Raw genomic sequence first — 21543 nt, 5'->3', positions numbered from 1 at the left:
TGTAGCAGTCAACCACAGAAAGGGCACAGCGTACTTTGAGAACTGTGGAAATCCTCTGCAATCAAAGGGTTATAAAAAGAATGGATACTGAGCTGAATGGAGAATGTGTATACCAACACTTTTGGTGTGATTTACATGTGACCAAAACATTAAGTCTCCATGAACCCAGAAGATCCTATCCAGGGAACACATCACAACAAAGTTTCAGTGTTATCACTACTGTTAGTGAATGGCGTGACAACAGGCTAGCACTTGAGCTCTTCCTCAATCTACACAGCCTCTCATTAAGATTATGACTAGAACACATAATGAAGTCAGTTATTCTCCAGCCAGTGTGTCATTGCAACTAGCAATTACTAGCAATTATCAGTTGTTGGTCTCTTCTATTTTAATATAACTTCCAAATTTTCTGCCTCATTCATACTATACAGTTTATACATAAATTTAATGTGTAACTCCTGCCAGTGTTACAGTTTAGATAGTTTCCACTTTGAGTGTGACTCACAAATAGAACTGCAGTTAACTTGACACAACATTTTCAACAAGAAAATAAAGGGCTACAGAAGCAATCAAAATATCAGTAATTCTCACATAAATTCTAAAACAGACAGTATTCCACATACTATTGAACTAACAAATGTTTTCTTTCTTTTACCTTGAAGTAATATCCAATTCTAGTGACGCTCGAGTTGTACGAGGGCTGGAGTTGACGTGGACTTTATGGTTTGTGAGGTACACACTCATGGAATCTTCTGAAACATCACTGTCTTGAGCACTGGAAGAATAATGGTAACATAGATTTAGAAAAGTACAGTTTTACCTGGCAAAGGAAATACTATGAAATGAAAACAAGAATCATGTGCAAGCATATGCTGCAGCCAAAGTTGTAATCATTGATAAAACTTTTCAGATATGTGACTAACTGAATTGCTATCCAGTACTTATCTTCTGGAGGTGAAATTGTAAATACACCAGAAAGAAAAGTGTAGCAGTACAAAAATTAAATTATTTCAAAATTTTTAGGTCATGTTATTGAATCTCTATATTGAGCAAGCAGTAAAGGAAACCGAAGAAACATTTGGATAAGAATTAAAGCTCAGCAAAAAGAAATAAAACCTTGAGGTTTGCCAATGACATTGTAATTCTGTCAGAGACAGCAAAGGGCTTGGAAGAGCAGTTGAATGAAATGGACATTGTCTTGATAGGAGGATATAAGGTGAAAATTAAAAAAGCAAAATAAGCATAATGGAATGTAGTCAAATTAAATCAGGTGATGCTATGGAAATTAGATTAGGAAACAAGACGCTTAAAGTGGTAGATGAGTTTTGCTATTCAGGCAGCAAAATAAGTGATGACGGGCAAAGTAGAGCGGATATAAAATGTAGACTGGCAATGGCAAGAAAAGCATTATGAAGGAAGAGAACTTTGTTAGTATAGAATATACATTTAAGTGTTAAGAAGGCTTTTTTGAAAGTATTTGTCTGGAGTGTAACCATGCATGGAAGCAAAAAATGGCCTACAAACAGTTTAGACAAAAAGAGTGTAGTGTTGGCAGAAGAGCCAACACTGTTTTTCTAGAGGAGGCCGAAATGCAGGCGTTTAATTACACGCTGACTGGCGTGAGGTCTGGAACAGGACAATATCTTGAGAATTGCAAATAAAGTACGTAGTTGATATAATACTTAACTTTAATCCACAATTGTAGAACATCGCTCTTGATGATACATGCTTCACATAATAAATATCAATTGAATACACGCCTTGCTAGGTCGTAGCAAATGATGTAGCTGAAGGCTATGCTAACTATCCTCTCGGCAAATGAGAGCGTATTTGTCAGTGAACCATTGCTATGAATGTCTGCTGTACAACTGGGGCGAGTGCCAGTACATCTCTCTAGACCTGCCGTGTGGTGGCGCTCGGTCTGCTATCACTGACAGTGGCGACACGCGGGTCCAACGTATACTAATGGACCGCGGTCGATTTAAAGGCTACCACCTAGCAAGTGTGGTGTCTGGCGGTGACACCACAAAGAGAATAGAAGTTTTCAAAATGTGGTGCTACAGAAAAATGCTGAAGATTAGAGGGGTGGTCACATAACTAATGAGGAGGTAATGCAGAGAATTGGGGAGACAAGAAATTTTGTGGCACACTGTGACCAAATGAAGGGATCAGTTCATAGGACATATGGTGGGACATCGAGGGATCACCAATTTAATATCAGAGGGAAGTGCATGTGGTGTCACCGCCAGACACCACACTTGCTAGGTGGTAGCTTAAATCGGCCACGGTCCATTTAGTACATGTCGGACCCGCGTGTCGCCACTGTGTAATCGCAGACCTAGCGCCACCACCAAGGCAGGTCTCGTGATACGAGAGAGCACTCGCCCCAGTTGTACGAGAACCTAGCTACCGACCAGATGTACGAAGCCTTTCTCTCTCATTAGCCGAGAGACAGAATAGCCATCAGCTAAGTTAATGGCTACGAACTAGCAAGGCGACATTAGCCATACAGTGATTGTACTTAAAGTCTCCTGTGTATCGTCAAGATCGATGTACCTCAATGAGTAAAGTTAAGTATTAAACCTGCTCCGTACTTTTCTTCCTAACATTAATTACGTATCCTGTTCCAGTACTTCACGCCCGTCTGCGTTAGTCTAGCTTGCCTTTTCAGCCATCTCAACTTCACGGTGTCGGCCCAGCTACCGACACAACAGTGTATGTGTGTTTGGGAGGGGGAGGGGGGGTAAAAAAATCATAGAGGGAGACCAAGAGATGAATACAATAAGCAGATTCAGAAGGATGTAGGTTGCAGCAGCTATTCGGGGATGAAGAGGCTCAACACAGGATAGTGTACAGTGGAGAGCTGCATCAAACCAACCTTCAGACTGAAGATCACATTTGCTGTACTTAAAATTCCACATCATCAAATTTTATAGTTTACTCAGGTGAATTATACTTTTTCACACAATCACCACACTGTTCTATACATATAAATGTTTTGGCCACTACTGCAAGTGAATCAAAAGTTGCTCTACGTAACATGAGAAGACAGCCACCTATACACAAGAAAATTTTTTAGTGTAGCTGAAAATATAGATTTTACAGAGGGATACTATCAGTTATGCAATAGCCAAAATGGCAATAAATTGATGAGAGAGATCAAACAATAAAAATGTGTACTTCACTGCCTGATAAAAGTTTCATCATTTGACACAAGAAGACAATAGGTGGAAAGAAACATAAGATTGTTTGGGTTAGTTAATGAGTATGAGTAGGAGAAACAAACCCATAATGTTCAGATATGGTATTAGTAGTGACCTGCTTGACACAGTCATATGTTTAAATATCTGGGTATAATGTTGTGAAATGATATGAAATGGAACAAGCATGTCAATAATATGGTAGAGAAGTCCAATGGTCAACTTCGGTTCATTGGGAGAATTTTAGGAAAGTGTAGTTCATCTGTAACATATAGGATGCTAGTGTGACCTATTCTTGAGTAATGCTCAAGTGTTTGGGACGCGCACCAGGTCAGATTGAAAGAAGATATCGAAGCCATTCAGAGACGAGTTGCTAGATTTGTTACCGGTAGCTTTGATCAGCATTCAAGTGTTACGGATATGCTTCAGGAGCTCAAGTGGGAATCCTTGGAGGAATTCATTTTGAAGAACACTACTAAGAAAGTTTATAGAACTGGCATTTGAAGCTGACAGCAGATCGATCATGCTACCACCAATGTAATTTCGCATAGGAACTACGAAGAAAAGATACGAAAAATTAGGGCTCATACAAACAGTCATTTTTCCCTCTCTCTATCCATGAGTGGAACAGGAAAATAAATAACTAGTTGTGGTACAGGGTACTGCTACTCACTTAATGTCTTTAGCTAACTATCCATGTCTCTCTACGACACTGGTTTTACAATTGTTACCAAGATGTATTCACATTCTACCATCTCCAACCCTTCCTCCCAAGACTCTCCTAACAATGCATGTGTGCGCACACACGATTTCTTATTATAGTGTTTGAATGTATGAAATTGTGAATCTTCAGCTACTTCCCTGCCCCCCTCCCCATTTTCTTTTCTCCAATTCAACTGTTTAAGTACCTATAAAACATCACTAAACATGCATGTTGCAAATCTTCAAGAAACAGAAATACCCTCACCTGTCAGAATTTTCATCATCATTGCTGTCCTCTCCATCTTCAAGTTCTCCACGAATTGCTGACTGGAGATCCTCTATTCGAGTAAGTGCTAGTCGGAGATCCTGACGTGCAGCAGCTGCTTCTGCTTCAGAAGCCTCCAGCCGCTTTTCAAGGTCACGCTTACGTACGGCCCATTCGGATTCACGAGCTGCCGCCGCCGTTTGTTCCTCACGTAGTTCACGAACAGTACGCTGCAGCTTACGGGACGCATCTACTGCCGCCTGCTCCTTTGCACGTGCTGCCGCTGCCTCATCCTGAAGTCTTTCAACTGCTTCCTTCAGTCGTGCTATTTGGACCTGAAAACAACAATAAAATCTTACATCTTTTTACTATTTTCCTTTTAGGTCCTTTCTACTAAAAAAGAAGTTTGCAATTTGAAGCTTGAGACTCATTATTGACAATTTTGCCAGCAGAAGCAAAGTCACACTCGTAGATAATAAACAAAAGGAATCCTTTCTTTGCAAACTAATTTATAAAACTAAAGTTTCTGTGCATGCTTGTATTTACTGTAGCTCTTTTTAAGGTTCATTTGTGTTACTTTGATTACAGAATGCAAATGAGAGCCAATTAACAGTGAGCCACAATTCAGGAAGTCTCCACGATAGATTAATAAACACTATTTCATCTGACCATGATAATCAAGCTACATAAACTCTAAGCTCAGTGATCAGTGCTCACTATCACAACAAATTTTTTACCGGTTGTCTGTAACCAAAGACAAAGGAAAGATTATAAATTGCTAAAAAAAGTTTTGTATTATCCTTATAATTTGCATAGTTTGTGACTCATTTAAAATGGATAATCTCTTTCACAATACTCTTCTGCCCATAGGAAGCTGTAACAGTCACACCCTTAAACATCCAGTCCTACTGTCAACATTTGGTGTACTTGTTTGTCTTTCAAGGTGATGATACAGAAACATTACCATGACCACCTGAACAGCACCTTCCAGGTGGCAGAAATCAAATGAGCTTGCAGTAGCTGCTAACAATAACCAAAGTGAGAAGCACATCAAGTATATGGTGATATGTTTCCATTACTCCTTCCACTATCTGTATTCTGTCCAGGGCTGTACTGTTTCATACTGACATTGTTATCAGGTATGATATTTCTTCAGTGTTACTGCCCAAACCAACAGAAATGTTTATTTTGCTTTCACATTGTCACAAAAATATTTCAGTTTTAAAGTGAATGCCTATTACAAAAGTAAGCACCATAATACAAATACATGGTGTAAATACTATAGTTTTACTATGCAAAACAAAAAAGGACTTCTGTTATTAATTTTCAGGACAGTGAGGGTGACTTACACATGAAAAACGAGAATAAGCATTAAATTTTAAACTTCCAGAACTAAAAAAGTCTCTTCCAGCCACGTTTACTGGAGTGACTTCTTAGCTCAATATTTGACGTCTCTTTCCTTTGTTCATGTTCATCAGTACGACCATGGTTGACTGTGTCACAGTAGTCAATATGTAAATTCTGATTTTCGACCTTAAATAACATTATTTTGTGTTTTTGACTATCATATTTTGTGTTCAAACAGCAGGAGGCACTGCAGTAAAAAGCATACCTCTAAGCGAGCACGTGTAGTTTGTTCCAACTCAAGTTTTGACTCCAGCTCCTTGGTGCGCATTTCAAGACGACGTTGTGTTAGGCTTGACGATGGATCACCCAGGGTCTCCATGCTCTCAAGACGAGTTGTCAGTTCTGCAAGCTGTTCACGAAGTGAAGCTCTTTCAGATTCCAATTCTGAGACACGACCTGCCTGCTCCTGGAGTGCTAGCTGCTCTGCAGATAATTGCTGAACTGTCGAACGGTACTTCTTGAGGACCTGTGGATCAAAATATTTTCTTAATTAAATGTCTGAGGTTTCATTAAATGACCAGAACTTTTTTTAACATTTGCTATCGTTTATGCAGTAAATACGGAAACATATTTCCATTTTTCAACAAATTTAGGAGAGACACATGTATCTGTTATGCAGTATGACATATATAAAGTAAGTGTACCTTTTGCTTTAATGTCACCTTATGAGTCAGATGTTTCTATCACTTTTTATATCTCTTACACATAATCATGTGTCCATTGTACATCTGTCACAGCAATTTCTTCCTCATCATTACTATCAATCTATTATTATTATTTCTTTCCCTTCTCAGATGTTACGTCTGGTTAAAAATGGAAAGTGACGCGGACCTTGATCAAGCGTGACTTCCTTTTAACTGTATGGTATATGTTACATTGCATTTAGGAACTTTCGGGTAATTGAAACATGTATCAATAATTACAGATTTCTGTAGTTGTATACATACGTTTGGATGTAGCTGTATTGCGTTGATGTACTGGTGGATATTGTGTGGTATGACTCCTGTAGTTGATAGTATAATTGGTATAATGTCAACTTTATCCTGATGCCACATGTCCTTGACTTCCTCAGCCAGTTGGATGTATTTTTCAATTTTTTCTCCTGTTTTCTTCTATATATTTGTTGTGTTGGGTATGGACATTTCGATTAGTTGTGTTAATTTCTTCTTTTTATTGGTGAGTATGATGTCAGGTTTGTTATGTGGTGGTGTTTTATCTGTTATAATGGTTCTGTTCCAGTATAATTTGAATTCATCATTCTTCGGTACATTTTGTGATGCATACTTGTATGTGGGAACGTGTTGTTTTATTAGTTTATGTTGAATGGCAAGTTGTTGATGTATTATTTTTGCTACATTGTCATGTCTTCTGATGTATTCTGTATTTGCTAGTATTGTACATCCGCTTGTGATGTGATCTACTGTTTCTATTTGTTGTTTGCAAAGTCTGCATTTATCTGTTGAGGTATTGGGATCTTTAATAATATGTTTGCTGTAATATCTGGTGTTTATTGTTTGATCCTGTATTGCAATCATGAATCCTTCCGTCTCACTGTATATATTGCCTTTTCTTAGCCATGTGTTGGATGCATCTTGATCGATGTGTGGCTGTGTCAGATGATATTGGTGCTTGCCATGTAGTGTTTTCTTTTTCCAATTTACTTTCTTCGTATCTGTTGATGTTATGTGATCTAAAGGGTTGTAGAAGTGGTTATGAAATTGCAATGGTGTAGCCAATATATTTATATGAGTGATTGCTTTGTGTATTTTGCTAGTTTCTGCTCATTCTATAAAGAATTTTCTTAAATTTTCTACCTGTCCATAATGTAGGTTTTTTATGTCGATAAATCCCCTTCCTCCTTCCTTTCTGCTTAATGTGAATCTTTCTGTTGCTGAATGTATGTGATGTATTCTATATTTTTGGCATTGTGATCGTGTAAGTGTATTGAGTGCTTCTAGGTCTGTGTTACTCCATTTCACTATTCCAAATTTATTATTATTTATTTATTATTATTATTATTATTATTATTATTATTATTGTTGTTGTTGTTGTTATTATTATTAATCAAAAGCTTTTGTTCCAGTATCTTGTAAATCACTGTCTACAGATGTGCTGCTAAAAACTGACATCACTGGACCAGTGAGTCTACAGTAGTTCCTCATTTATACAGGACCTGTGACACTGATAACCACAAGCAATGCTTTTTTAATCAATTATTAAAATTTCATGCCAGGTTTACAACTCTTTAATACATCCACCCAGTTCTAAATCCATCTCCATGTGTACACAACACACACACACACACACACACACACACACACACACACACACACACACACACACACACACACTTGTACACCTACATTGTGTTGATGATCATGTGGGGAAATGGTCTGGAAAAGGGTGACAGAAAACAGGAAAGTGAGACTGTAGGAAAGAGGGGAATGATGCTGGAGGTTACAGATTGAGGCCAGAAGGATTATGGGAACAAACAATGTGTGACAAGTGTAACTCCTGTCTACATAGTGCAGTAAAGCTGGTGCTGGAGGGAAGGACCCAGATGGCATATGTTGTGAAGTAACCATTGAAATCAAGCATTATAAGGTCAGCAGTGGCTCCACCTTTGGGTTGCAAACTCTGCTCATGGCCACGGTCTGGTGGTGGTCATTCATTTGCATGGACAGTTGCTTGGTAGTTGCACCCATATAAAGTGCTTTTCAGAAATTGCAGCTGAAGTGGTATGTGACATGGCTGCTTTCACAGGTGGCCCTGTCTCTCATGAGATAATAGAAAAAGCCTGTGACAGGACTGGAATTGGTTGAATCAGGTAGGGAGTGGGAGTGGCGTAGGGATTTACCAGGTAATTGTATTTTTTTATTTTTATTATTATTATTATTTTATTTTTCATATCTAGTTCCGTAGGACCAAATTGAGGAGCGAATCTGCAAGGTCACGGAATGTTCCAGTACATGAAATTACAACATAAGGTAATGACAGATAAAATAAAATGTTTATGAACCCAAAAGAAGACAAGCCATATGTTTATGTAAACAAAATTAGCAATATAACGCAGGAATCAGCTTAAATTTTCAAGGAACTCCTCGACACAATAGGAGTGACCCATGAGAAAACTCTTCCGTTTCAATTTGAAAGTGCGTGGATTACTGCTAAGATTTTTGAATTCTTGTGGTAGCTTACTGAAGATGGATGCAGCAGTATTTACAGGCCTTTCTGCACAAGAGCCAAGGAAATGTGATTCAAATGCAGATTGGCTTTCTGCCTAGTATTAACTGAGTGAAAGTTGCTAATTCTTGGGAATACACTGATATTGTTAACAAGAAATTACGATGAAGAATATATATATCAAGCGGTGAAGGTCAGAACACCCAAACTAATGAACAGGGTCAACAAGAGGTTCACAAACTTACATCACTTATTGCCGAACCGCTCACTTCTGAGCCAAAAATATCCTTTGAGAATGGGAATAGTTACCCCAAAATATAATAACAAATGATGTAAGTGAATGAAAATAAGAAAAGCAGACTACTTTTCATGCCGAACTATCACTTACTTCAGATACTGTTTGAATAGTAAATATGGCAGCATTAAGTCTTTGAACAAGATCCTGAACATGGGCTTTCTAGCTGAACACCTAAAAATTTGAATTGTTCAGTTTCACTAATCATATGTCCAGCCTTTAAAATTAAAATGTCATGTTTTGTTGAATTGTGTGTTAGAAACTGTAAAAACTGAGTCTTACTCTGTGATTTAGGGTTAGTTTCTTTGTAGAAGCCATGAATTTATGTCTTGAACTGCACTATCCGAAACAACGTTGCACACAACAGCCTTTACTACCAAGCTAGTGTCATCAGCATACAGAAATATTTTATAGTTATCTATCAGCTGACTTCGGGGCAAAAAAAGGTGCAGCTCTTAACAACAACTACTACAGAAAGTAGTGATCCCACCACCATCCACTACACTGTCAGCTATAAGCTTTGCCAGCCTCCCCTTCCCATACCTACTGAGGTACAAGCCATATCTAGTGAAACTCAGGGTAGGTTGGGTGGGCAGTGGAATACCACTTTAGGAGAGGTGGAAACAATTTTGGGTAGGATGTCCCTCATTTCTGGGCACAATGATAGATAGTCAAAGTTGCAGTGAAGGACATGCTTCAGGCGCTCCAGTCTGGGATGATAATGGGTGATGATGGGGAGAGGGTGGTGCTTCTGCTTTAGAGCTGGTTCTTTTCCTTGGGGGTGGTGAGAGGAATAGTGGTGTCTAGGATGGCACAGGAATCTGTCTGTGGACTAGGTTTGTGAGACAGTGCCTGCTTCCACCACAATTATGACAGAGGAGAAAATAACTAGTCCACAAATTGGAAGATTTTTGACTAGAACTATGAATAGCTTCAATTTCAATAATCACATGCCTATTCTACAACAGCAGTCATGGATCGCAGCTGTGGCTTGTCAACCTGCAGCAGCAGCATCAGTGACACACCCAGTTTCAGTGATGCCGCATAACCTACAGCTTCCCATCGATATCCAAGTGTGGCAAGATTCTGGTGAGCTATCCAAGCTGATTAGTTTCTGAAAGGGCTCTTCATAATAGTAGTAGTAGTAGTAGTAGTAGTAGTAGTAGTAGTAGTTGTGGTGTTTGGGTTGTGGGGTAAACTGCATGTGGTTTTGCAAACAGAGTTTGTGAGTATACTATAGTTGTGTAGCTAGCATTCTTACAGTATTCAGCTGAGACTAATTAAACATGATATTGTAGAAATTGTTTATCCGTGGTGATGAGAAAAGTGAATGTGGATATCCTGGCTTGGTTTATAACACCCAGACAAATGTACATAACATTAGGAAATACTAAAACAAAATAAAAAGTTAAATAAAAGCACCAGACACCATACTAGAACATCAAATCAATGAGTCCTGTAAGGAAAAGAAAGAAATACAAAATAGCATATTGCAGTTACAGGTGATATTTTCCATCTTACCAGAGGAGCTAAATTCAAAATTATTGAAACAGCATGATTTATTCTGAAATGAAGTGAATTAACAATTCAGAGACGTTAACAAGGACTTAAAAGAATTTAACACAATACTGATCACATCTCAGGCATACAAGTAAGGTATAGACGTTGGAACAAAGCGAAGATTTGGATGCGGACAACATTTCAGGCTCTACACTTGCTAGTACAGTGGAGTGTGCAGTTGATTTAGTTGATAATAGGGCATAAGGAAGGACTGAATCATCTGCAGATAAACCCCATTCTAATGCAGAAACAGACAGAACAGAAACTGAACTACATAAAATTTGGGATGAATTAAGTAAGATTAAGGAAGGAATCTCTGAGGAGGTACATGATATAACAATACTATAGGCCTATAGGCATCTCTCTCTCTCTCTCTCTCTCTCTCTCTCTCTCTCTCTCTCTCTCTCTCTCTCTCTCATTTTTATTGTAGGTAAGAAATATGGTGTAGCACATGCCCACTGATTTCCAACAGTGTTGTGAGCATGGCTAAAACATCCTGAGTTATGGAAACACTGACTGGATGAAATATGGGCAATTAGACTAAATGACCAGTGGACTATAGGTCCCAGCAATGAATAGTTCATGAGCAAAAATCAAGAAATATTGTAAAAGTACTTAATGATCCATATGGATAATAAATACTTATTATCCGAGGTTACATGTCCATAGCAAAAGAAAGATCACCTGGCAGGAATGTTATGAGACTTAATCAAAGTCATGTTAAGACAAATACATGCCTATGACTACTGGTTTAAAATTCATTGTGTGGCATTCACCATGGGATAAACTGGAAAAAGTACATTCCTCACAAATTAAACAACTGGAGCAATGATTATGCATCAAAAACATATGAGCTATTGATATTTTCAGTTGAGAAGATTAAAACTTAGTTTTTAACTTTGAATGTTTGTTGTCTGTTGCCATTTTGCAGTAGTTATGACATCATTCGTCTATGAGTGGAATCTGTAGTGTGATGTATCAGTTCGGTGCAGTGACATGTTGCACAAGCATTTTTCGAGCGATGAATTACGATTGCCACTATAAAAAGTTTATTTTTATAATGAATTAGATACACTAATGTTTGGATATAAATTTTGTTGATGTGCACATATCATGAAATGAATGGACATTGTGTGTCTGCAAGGCTGGACGATGATAAACATTGTGCCATGCTCACAGTACCTGCTGATCTGGAAGTTTATTTCGTGTCATCGGCATCTGCCTTCGAGGTGTGGTCTGAGCAATAGAGCAAGAGCAGATGTGATAATGCCTACACATCATGGGGACAAGAGCAAACTTCACTCAATTGGAGTATGTTAAATAAGGCAGTTCATTTGTGGACTTTGTCCTTATCAATTTAATTGTGATGTTTGGAATATTAAAACAACTTTACAATCACTGTACGCAAGAGTACAATATACAATATGCTGATTATCAGAAGCATTGTATTTATTTTGTGAATTGGATGTTTGATCTGTACTCTTAACTTCCAACAGTAACTACAGCACTCTGAGAGAAAATGTTCTATAATGAGAGATTGGGGAGTGTGCTTAAATAGTAAGATGAGCAAGATTGAATTATAGGAAGTCTTACTTCCTGATCAGATTTTACTTTGCCACTTGATATTACATTTAGAAACCAGTGGAACATATCGTAAGACCCAGGTGCGACACCTACCCAGATCACCCGCCCAGTACTTCCTACTCCAATCCTGCCATAGACTAATCGTATCTCATCAGCAACAGGGCCACCTGTGAAAGCAGTCATGTCACCTATCAGCTCAGATGTAGTTTCTGCTCCGTATTCTATTTGTGCATACCACTAATCAACTGTCCACTCGAATGAACGGCCACAGCCCAACCGTGTCCAAGAGTAGAGTTGACTATCCAGTGGCGGGACACACTGCTGAGCACAAAACACTTTAACTCAATGGCTGCTTCACAACATGTTCCACTCGGGACTCCTCCCAACCCCCTCCTCTCCCCTTCCCAACCAGTTTTTCAGAACTATGTAGATGGGAGTTATACTTGCAAAACATCCTTCATTTCTGTAATCCTCCTGACCTCAATTTCCACTATATCTCTACACGTACACTTTCATCCCAACAGTCCCCCTTCCAATCAACTGCCTCACATCAGCATTATGGGCTGCTTGAACCCGTGTTTCGCACACATATCCGATGCACCTGTTGCCTCTCCTTCCCATATTCCTAGCATGTACATCTGGTACCTCCCTCTGAACCATCAGCCACACTTCGCCAGTTCATATTATTATAACTAATCTCAAAAATGTATCAAATAAGCTATTTGCGGCTATATAGCAGTACTGAACTGTGTACATGTTTTGAATACATTATGAAAGTAACAACAGAATGTAACATATTTCACAAATTAACACAAAAATGAGGATATTTACCCTAGATGAGGGTGCTGGTTATGTGATCAGTGTCAGAAGTAAGTTGCTGCCATTATTAATAGCAAGTCTAGCATTTCTCACTTGCTTTCAGTATCTCTTAAAAAAATAATTTACTCATTAAAGTATTGCTATTTTGCCTGCATTGTGATTTGTAACTGGTTACATTGTTTATATCCCTCATGCAGCCATTCTCATAATGTAAAATGCATATATTTAATGCCACAGTACCCCCTTTTTTTTTTTTTTTTACCTCTCCTTACTGAAAACACAAGACTATTCAGGTTTTACACTACTGTAAGACAACATCAAAAAATATTTTCACTGTCAATTTATTACAAGCTGCGATGCAAAAACAAGCTAATACTTGTGGCCCACTGGTACATGAGTCACCTAAATCATACTTTCTTGTTTCTGAGACAATAGCTGTAGCTTTTCCTTACCTCTGCCAGCTCTTCTTCATTCTCTTCCAACTGCGTCCTCAGCTCCGAACGTTCCCTTGCAACGGCTGCAGCTCTATCCTCTGCCTCAGAGCGAGACCTCTGTGCTTCCTCGAGCATAGCCTGAACCTCGCTCAGCTCCAGCTCAGCTGTCTGACGCGCCTTCACTGCTGCCGCTCGGGCCACCTCCAGATCTTCCAACTAGTTGCAAAATACAAAGAGAAAGAGGAAATTTACAATATTGAATGGATACTATGGAAGGTAGCTCTCCCATGAAAATACCAGACCTGTCCAGCTTAGCAATTTTTTTTTCACAATTTCTTGAAAATTATAATAGCAACATTTTGCAAGCATTAACTGAATTAAATGTGCTGATACTTCTTCATGCCCTTTGTCATCAACATTATTTATATAGATATTGGTCTAGGACAGGGTCTCATGAATATAAGTGAAAGGGATTAGATATTATACAGAGTGTTTGACTATTATATGAACAAATGGAACAGGCAAGTACAGTACAATGAAACAGTAAAATAATTCTAATGAAAACAGGTCCGGAAACCAATGGTTTCCTCAATACAATGTGTTATGACTGTATGAACACCTCACAACAGAGTTCACATAATACAAAGTGCAGACATGCACTTGAGGACAAATACATTACAAGTATTCCATATGGCCATGACTAATGTGAAAGCAGGCTTCAACAGTTCTCCTCATCGATGTCTGTACACATTCAGAAATAACAGGCATGTCCCCAATGCATTGGTAACTATCAGCAACATGTTCCAGGAGTTCATTAATACTATTTAAATGGCTGGAATACAACGACAAAAATCCAACACGTTCAAGTTGGGAGACCTGATGGCGGGCTAGACATTCCTATACATCCACATGAAAGTGTGCCAGTGCACTATCATGCATGTACCATATAGGGATTCTGTCACCATAAAGATCACTATCGAAACAGTTGTTTTGCTTGTGTCACAGAAAATGAAGGTACACACCACCAGTAAGTTGGACAAGTAGAAAATGTGGCAGACCTCGTTTTATTAGGATTATTTGCTTGATTATCCTCTGCTTGTCACTATCATTTGTATCCTTACAATAGTCAAACAGCCTGCAGATGGAAGATACCTGATGCTGATGACTATCATCAAAGCACAAGACAGGGAGCATTCAACTTACAAATGTTGACAGTTATCAGCAGAATCCAATAACTTATACCTGAAGATGATCAAAAAACAAATTTCTTTACCAATGACCTTGAAGAGCTGTATGTATGAGAAGTGTTCAAAAATTGTACAAAACAAGACTGTGGGTATAACTGGTGTCTATATTCAAATGTAATCACCAGAGGCTTGAGCACAACTTCCCTACTGTTTCACAAGCCAATGGATTCCCTGTTCTCAGAATTCCTGTGATTATGACAGGAGCCAGTTTTCCATAGTGTCCCTTAGTTCATCATCTGACTTGAACCACATCCCTTTGAGATGATTTTTTAGTGAACCAAATATGTGTAAGTAGCAGGATGACATGTCTGTGCTTGAGGAATTCAATGATTATCGGATCTCAGACGTTGAAAAAGATTGAGAGCATCAGCTCCATGCTGTGGTAACAGCTTTGAATTTTTTAGCAGGAGGTGACAATGCATGCTCCCACTGCATACAGTCCCGCTTTGTATCTGGCTCAAAGTAATGGCACTGATCGTCACCAGCAATGATCTGCTCTAGGAAAGCAGAGTCTTTAAGATTCCACAACAGGTGGTGGTGTGCTAGCCTCACATGCAGCTCCTTTTGCAGTTCTCTGAGCTTCTTCAAAAACCACAGCGTGGTCACTTTCTGGTAACTCTAACTGTTGTACGCAGTTGTCCACAATGTACCAACCCTGGCCCCCAGCTCACTGTTAACGTTTGTATTCTGAAACATCAATCACTTCTCACCAGGTCATTCACCCTGTCAATGAGTTCAGCCATGATTACTTCAATTGCCTGGACTGGCCTTAGGTCATCACTCAAACACTTCCGGCCTTCATGAAAACAGAGACAACTTTCTCATTGGCTTGTCAGACACACAGTCTCCCCCACATGCAGCCACTTTCCAGTGATGTATACTAGCTGGTTAAATCTCTTCTGCAGTCAGAGGTCTGGTAATGCCTCACTGCTCCACAATTCTAAAATTTTGCACTTTGAATTCAATGATGCCCTTACATGCACAGCTGTATCAAATGGACAGAACACACAACTGCCTGCTTGCGCGCGCGCATGTCAATAATAATAATAATAATAATAATAATAATAATAATAACAACAACAATAATAATTCTAGACGACATGTGTTTCCTGATAGGACTTCACTTTATGCAAACATGTTTTCTTGTGCTGTAACCAAATACTGTAATAATTGAATCATTTCAATGGTATTTTTCCACAACTACATAGTACCTTACCTCACAATGAAGTACTACGAAAGTTGGCAACTCTAACAATGCTTCTCTTTAACTCATTGTTTGGAATCATTGATGTCCTTTTTTTTATTATTCTTCGAACAGCTGGATTTTATTTGACCAACTGTCACATACCTACCACTGTCTGTCAGCCAGACTCTACACAAATGAGTACGATACAAAAATAAATAACAACACATAAAACGATTATCTCACTCACTCTCACACACACACACACACACACACACATACACACACACACACACACACACACACACAGTCTCTTAACATTTAAAAAGCAAGAATAAGCTATCTAATATTGTTGTTAGGGTTTAGGGGTAAAAATCTTTAAGAAAATTGTGAAACTAGGAGACAGAATGGCTGGCCAGTGTTTTCCTTCAAGAGGCAGAATTCTAATACTGCTGACTGGCACATTATTTTCAGCTTCTGGAGCTGTTAGCTCCTTCCACAGGAAGGAGAGAATGACGGTTTGGGAAAAGAGCCCCTGTCACTGAAGCCCCAGGTTGAGAGAGATCCACCCGTATTGACAATCTGGGCTGCAGGTGAACCTCCATCCTTCCAAAACTTATCACACTTTCCTCCCTGCGGAAAAAGTTAGCAATTCCAAAACCTAAGAATAGTTTCTTTTTTTTTTTTCCACTTTCATGTGTGTCTATCAGTAATACTGAATTTTGTCTCCAGAGACTAAGTATTGGCCAGCAATTTTGCCCCCTTATAATTTTACAGTTTCCTGGTAATGTTATTACCATTTTCAAATAGCTGTTAATGAGAACCAAAAGTTTCCATATATAAATCAAAGCATAATCACCTGGTTTCGAAGCTGTCTAACAAGAGCTTTGCCTGGAGAGTCTGCCCTCGCCCTCTCAAGCGCCGCCTGTGCATCCCGCAAGAGGGCCTTAGTCCTGCGAAGGTCACGCCGCAGTCGCTGCAGCTGCTCCTCTTCCTGACTGCGACCAGCGCGAGCCATTTCTTCGGCAGCTGCTAACCGCCTCTCCAGTTCATGTCGTTCCCTCAGGAGAGCGGTACGTTCCTCGTGTTCTGATTCTAACTGGGCTTCCAGTGCTGTTTGAGCCAAAGGAAGTGGAAAGTTATGTTTTGTGAACTCTGTTTTTATTCATATTCAAATTAAGCCACAGCAATTTTTATTAAAAGTATGGCACAGCAACAACAGACCGCTAAATGTTATATTTTGTTTACAGTCTGATTAAAATTACTTGATAGTTGACGTCACATGCTGTTAATGTTTAACACAGAGCAGTGTTGGAGGTGGCCACTGCACAGTATGTCACAAATGTAAGAAGCTCTATCAACAGCTGATTTTAAGTGACCAATGACAGAGGACGCATTTTGTAGCCCTGAATTTAAACTCGCATCCTAAGCTAACCACAACCTTGTGATGTGCTGTGTACCCAAGAAAACAGCGATCAACAATCTTAAGTACAACTACAATCACAACTGCTTTGCTCACAGCAATTAAAGCTAATCGCTAAGAGCAAATGCAAGACAGAAAAAATTAGTTTCTGCACTAAAAGCAAACTGTAATTTTTCGTTATCATTGGTAACCTGAAACTATCCTCACACTGGCTACATGAGCTGTCATACACTCCTGGAAATTGAAATAAGAACACCGTGAATTCATTGTCCCAGGAAGGGGAAACTTTATTGACACATTCCTGGGGTCAGATACATCACATGATCACACTGACAGAACCACAGGCACATAGACACAGGCAACAGAGCATGCACAATGTCGGCACTAGTACAGTGTATATCCACCTTTCGCAGCAATGCAGGCTGCTATTCTCCCATGGAGACGATCGTAGAGATGCTGGATGTAGTCCTGTGGAACGGCTTGCCATGCCATTTCCACCTGGTGCCTCAGTTGGACCAGCGTTCGTGCTGGACGTGTAGACCGCGTGAGACGACGCTTCATCCAGTCCCAAACATGCTCAGTGGGGGACACATCCGGAGATCTTGCTGGCCAGGGTAGTTGACTTACACCTTCTAGAGCACGTTGGGTGGCACGGGATACATGCGGACGTGCATTGTCCTGTTGGAACAGCAAGTTCCATTGCCGGTCTAGGAATGGTAGAACGATGGGTTCGATGACGGTTTGGATGTACCGTGCACTATTCAGTGTCCCCTCGACGATCACCAGTGGTGTACGGCCAGTGTAGGAGATCGCTCCCCACACCATGATGCCGGGTGTTGGCCCTGTGTGCCTCGGTCGTATGCAGTCCTGATTGTGGCGCTCACCTGCACGGCGCCAAACACGCATACGACCATCATTGGCACCAAGGCAGAAGCGACTCTCATCGCTGAAGACGACACGTCTCCATTCGTCCCTCCAGTCTCGCCTGTCGCGACACTACTGGAGGCGGGCTGCACGATGTTGGGGCGTGAGCAGAAGACGGCCTAACGGTGTGCGGGACCGTAGCCCAGCTTCATGGAGACGGTTGCGAATGGTCCTCGCCGATACCCCAGGAGCAACAGTGTCCCTAATTTGCTGGGAAGTGGCGGTGCGGTCCCCTACGGCACTGCGTAGGATCCTACGGTCTTGGCGTGCATCCGTGCGTCGCTGCGGTCCGGTCCCAGGTCGACGGGCACGTGCACCTTCCGCCGACCACTGGCGACAACATCGATGTACTGTGGAGACCTCACGCCCCACGTGTTGAGCAATTCGGGGGTACGTCCACCCGGCCTCCCACATGCCCACTATACGCCCTCGCTCAAAGTCCGTCAACTGCACATACGGTTCACGTCCACGCTGTCGCGGCATGCTACCAGTGTTAAAGACTGCGATGGAGCTCCGTATGCCACGGCAAACTGGCTGACACTGACGGCGGCGGTGCACAAATGCTGCGCAGCTAGCGCCATTCGACGGCCAACACCGCGGTTCCTGGTGTGTCCGCTGTGCCGTGCGTGTGATCATTGCTTGTACAGCCCTCTCGCAGTGTCCGGAGCAAGTATGGTGGGTCTGACACACCGGTGTCAATGTGTTCTTTTTTCCATTTCCATGAGTGTATTACCAACCGATGAGCAACCCACACAGGACCTTGGTTCGGTTAAGGCTCTTCCACTTTTCTCTGTCCATAGCCAGTCTTTTCATTTCTGAATATTTGCCTCCTTTGATATTGTCCAGCATTTGATATCTTCTTTTTCCTCTTCCCCTTTTCCCTCCACCATTCCTTCTATTCCTTCCTTCAATAAACAGTCTCTCCTCAAACAGTGACCAATCCAATTCCGTTTTCTCTTTCTGATGACTTTCAGCATGTTTCTTTCTTCTCCAACTCTTCTTAATACTTCTTCATTCCTTACTCCATCTTCCCACTTCACTTTTTCCATTCTTCTCCATATCCACATCTCTAGTGCCTCCAATATTATTTCATCTTCCTTCCTCAATGTCCAGGTCTCCGCACCATATAGTGCAACGCTCCAGGTGTAGCAATTGGCAAGTCTTTTCCTCAGGTCTTTGTTTAGTGGTCCACAAAGTAATTTCTGTTTCCTCCTGAATCCTACTGTTGCCATTGCAATTCTTTTCCTAATTTCTGTTAAGCAATACATATCATCCATTATTACACTTCCCAAGTAACTGAAATTATTCACCTGTTCTATTTCCTCTCCCCCTATTTTCATACGGCATTTTCTCCCCTTTCCTCCAATTACCATGCTTTTTGTTTTCTTCTTGTTAATCTTCATTCCATATTCTTCTAATTTTGTGTTTAGATCATCTAACATTTTTTTCCATTTCTTTGCACTCTCTGCCATCACAACAATGTCGTCTGCAAATCTTATACAATCCACTCTCCGACCCCCTATACAAACTCCTCTCCTTCCATCAAAACTTTCACTAATAATTTCCTCCAGATATATATTTAACAGTGTTGGTGCTAAACAAGAACCTTGCTCTCTGGTTCAAATATAAATTTCTAATTAGCCATCTATCCCTCCAGTCAACTCCATGTTTCCTTAAGATTTCCATCAGTTTGTCCCATCTGACACAGTCAAAAGCCTCCTCAAGATCAATGAAGACAACATGCACCTTCCTTTTTTCTCTCCCTGTACCTCTCCCCTATCACTCTCAGTAGCCCAATGGCAACCCTAGCAGATGTCACACAAAAAATAATGACAGGAAGAGCAAATATAGAAGCAATACGATGATGAAAATGATGTACCAAACCATTAGAAAGTTAAAAAAAGTTACATTTAAACCAGTTAATTGAATAAAAACAATATTCAGGCTCATATGATTAGATTTAGAGATTAACAAAAAAATTTGCTCTATTTTATGAGATGAGATTCGAACTGACAACCTTCTGCATGTCATGTTTCTACACTAACAATTATGTAATGCCATAACACTGTGATAAGGTAGCTATATTTATGACTATGGTGACCCAGCTACAAAAATTCATCCCTTCACAGTGTCAGGCGAAACTTATCTACTGTAAGCCAATCTCTGTGATATTTTAACTGTTTATTTGGCAGGGAATTGCATCTTGTGGAGAAGTATGCAGTATTGTTTGTTTAGTACTGTGTATGAAAAGTGTAAAAATGTATTTCATTAGCAGAGAAAGAAAGAAAGAAAGAAAGAGAGGGGGGGGGGGGGGGGGGTTATCATGTGTGATGAAAAATATGAAATAAAAGTGCCAGACCCATGATTTGGGATCCAAACACACAAAAGAAGAATGCCAGACAAAGAATTTGATGTGAACTGAACAACTGCTGTGGCAGTTTAGCAACAGCAAACTGTTTGGGCATGATGTTGAGCATTATGATTGGAATGAACCAACTCCAAAGCATGTACTGTCAACTACCAAGTAAATTTAACAGCCATAAACTACGAAGTAAATTTAACAGCCCTAACATTTCTTGATCATCATTTTGCTCATTGAGGTAAACCCTTTCATAAAACTTACATCACATATAAAAAAAGCTGTATTAGTTCATTTTTTTTAATTCCTTTTATTTTTTAATCATCTGCTGCTTCATAACAGGTGATATGTAGGTGTGACCTGTAGCAGAGTGTCCCGCATAGATGTGCTGCATGGGCTTAAAGAAAATGAGTTTAATTGATGGCTGTTAGACTGGCTTTTAATGTATACTCTGATTTGTGCCACATTCCCAATGACTCTCCATGATAGGATATAGGAACACAATATGGGAGCGAATGAATGAATGAATGCAGATTTAGAAGTTAGTTAATGCTAAAATTTAACTGGTGGTATTCTGCAGATCTGTACAGTGTGACTATTGTTTTGGTCAAAAGTGTAATGCTAGTAATTGCTTTCTGCTTCCCACCTGACGTACAGCTACACATCCCAACAGTAACAGTTCTGTTGTGTTGCGTTTTCAAGGACATAGCAGCATGCTCAGATGATGATTGTTATGCGACACCTTTATTTGCTTTGCTGCAGAACACTATCTGTCACACTTCAAACTATTTCACAGATGTACACACCCAAGAAAGTAAATTTGCTTGAAACATGGCTTGGTATGTTATATCTTGCTGTAATTCTGCTGTGAGCCTAATAATAAAAATGTAACAAATTTTTACATACCAGGAAATGGTCAAAATGAGAACTCTCATCACAAACAATACATTTAATGAGA

At 39.9% G+C, this 21543-nt stretch overlaps 1 protein-coding gene across 1 annotated transcript in view; it reads right to left on the bottom strand.

Annotated features, from left to right (window-relative positions):
* The window catches only part of LOC126419684 (unconventional myosin-XVIIIa), a 1310501-nt gene that overhangs the window by 4202 nt on the left and 1284756 nt on the right, over nt 1-21543 (bottom strand). Inside the window, exons 26-30 of the mRNA XM_050086870.1 lie at nt 16739-16992; nt 13468-13665; nt 5780-6040; nt 4168-4502; nt 656-775 (exon numbers count right to left, since the gene is read on the bottom strand). Coding sequence (XP_049942827.1) covers nt 656-775; nt 4168-4502; nt 5780-6040; nt 13468-13665; nt 16739-16992 — 1168 coding nt within the window. The remainder of the gene's footprint in view (nt 1-655; nt 776-4167; nt 4503-5779; nt 6041-13467; nt 13666-16738; nt 16993-21543) is intronic.

This window comes from Schistocerca serialis, chromosome 9, assembly GCF_023864345.2.
Source record: "Schistocerca serialis cubense isolate TAMUIC-IGC-003099 chromosome 9, iqSchSeri2.2, whole genome shotgun sequence".
Taxonomy (NCBI): Eukaryota; Metazoa; Arthropoda; class Insecta; order Orthoptera; family Acrididae; genus Schistocerca; species Schistocerca serialis.
This window is presented reverse-complemented; position numbering and strand designations above follow the sequence as displayed.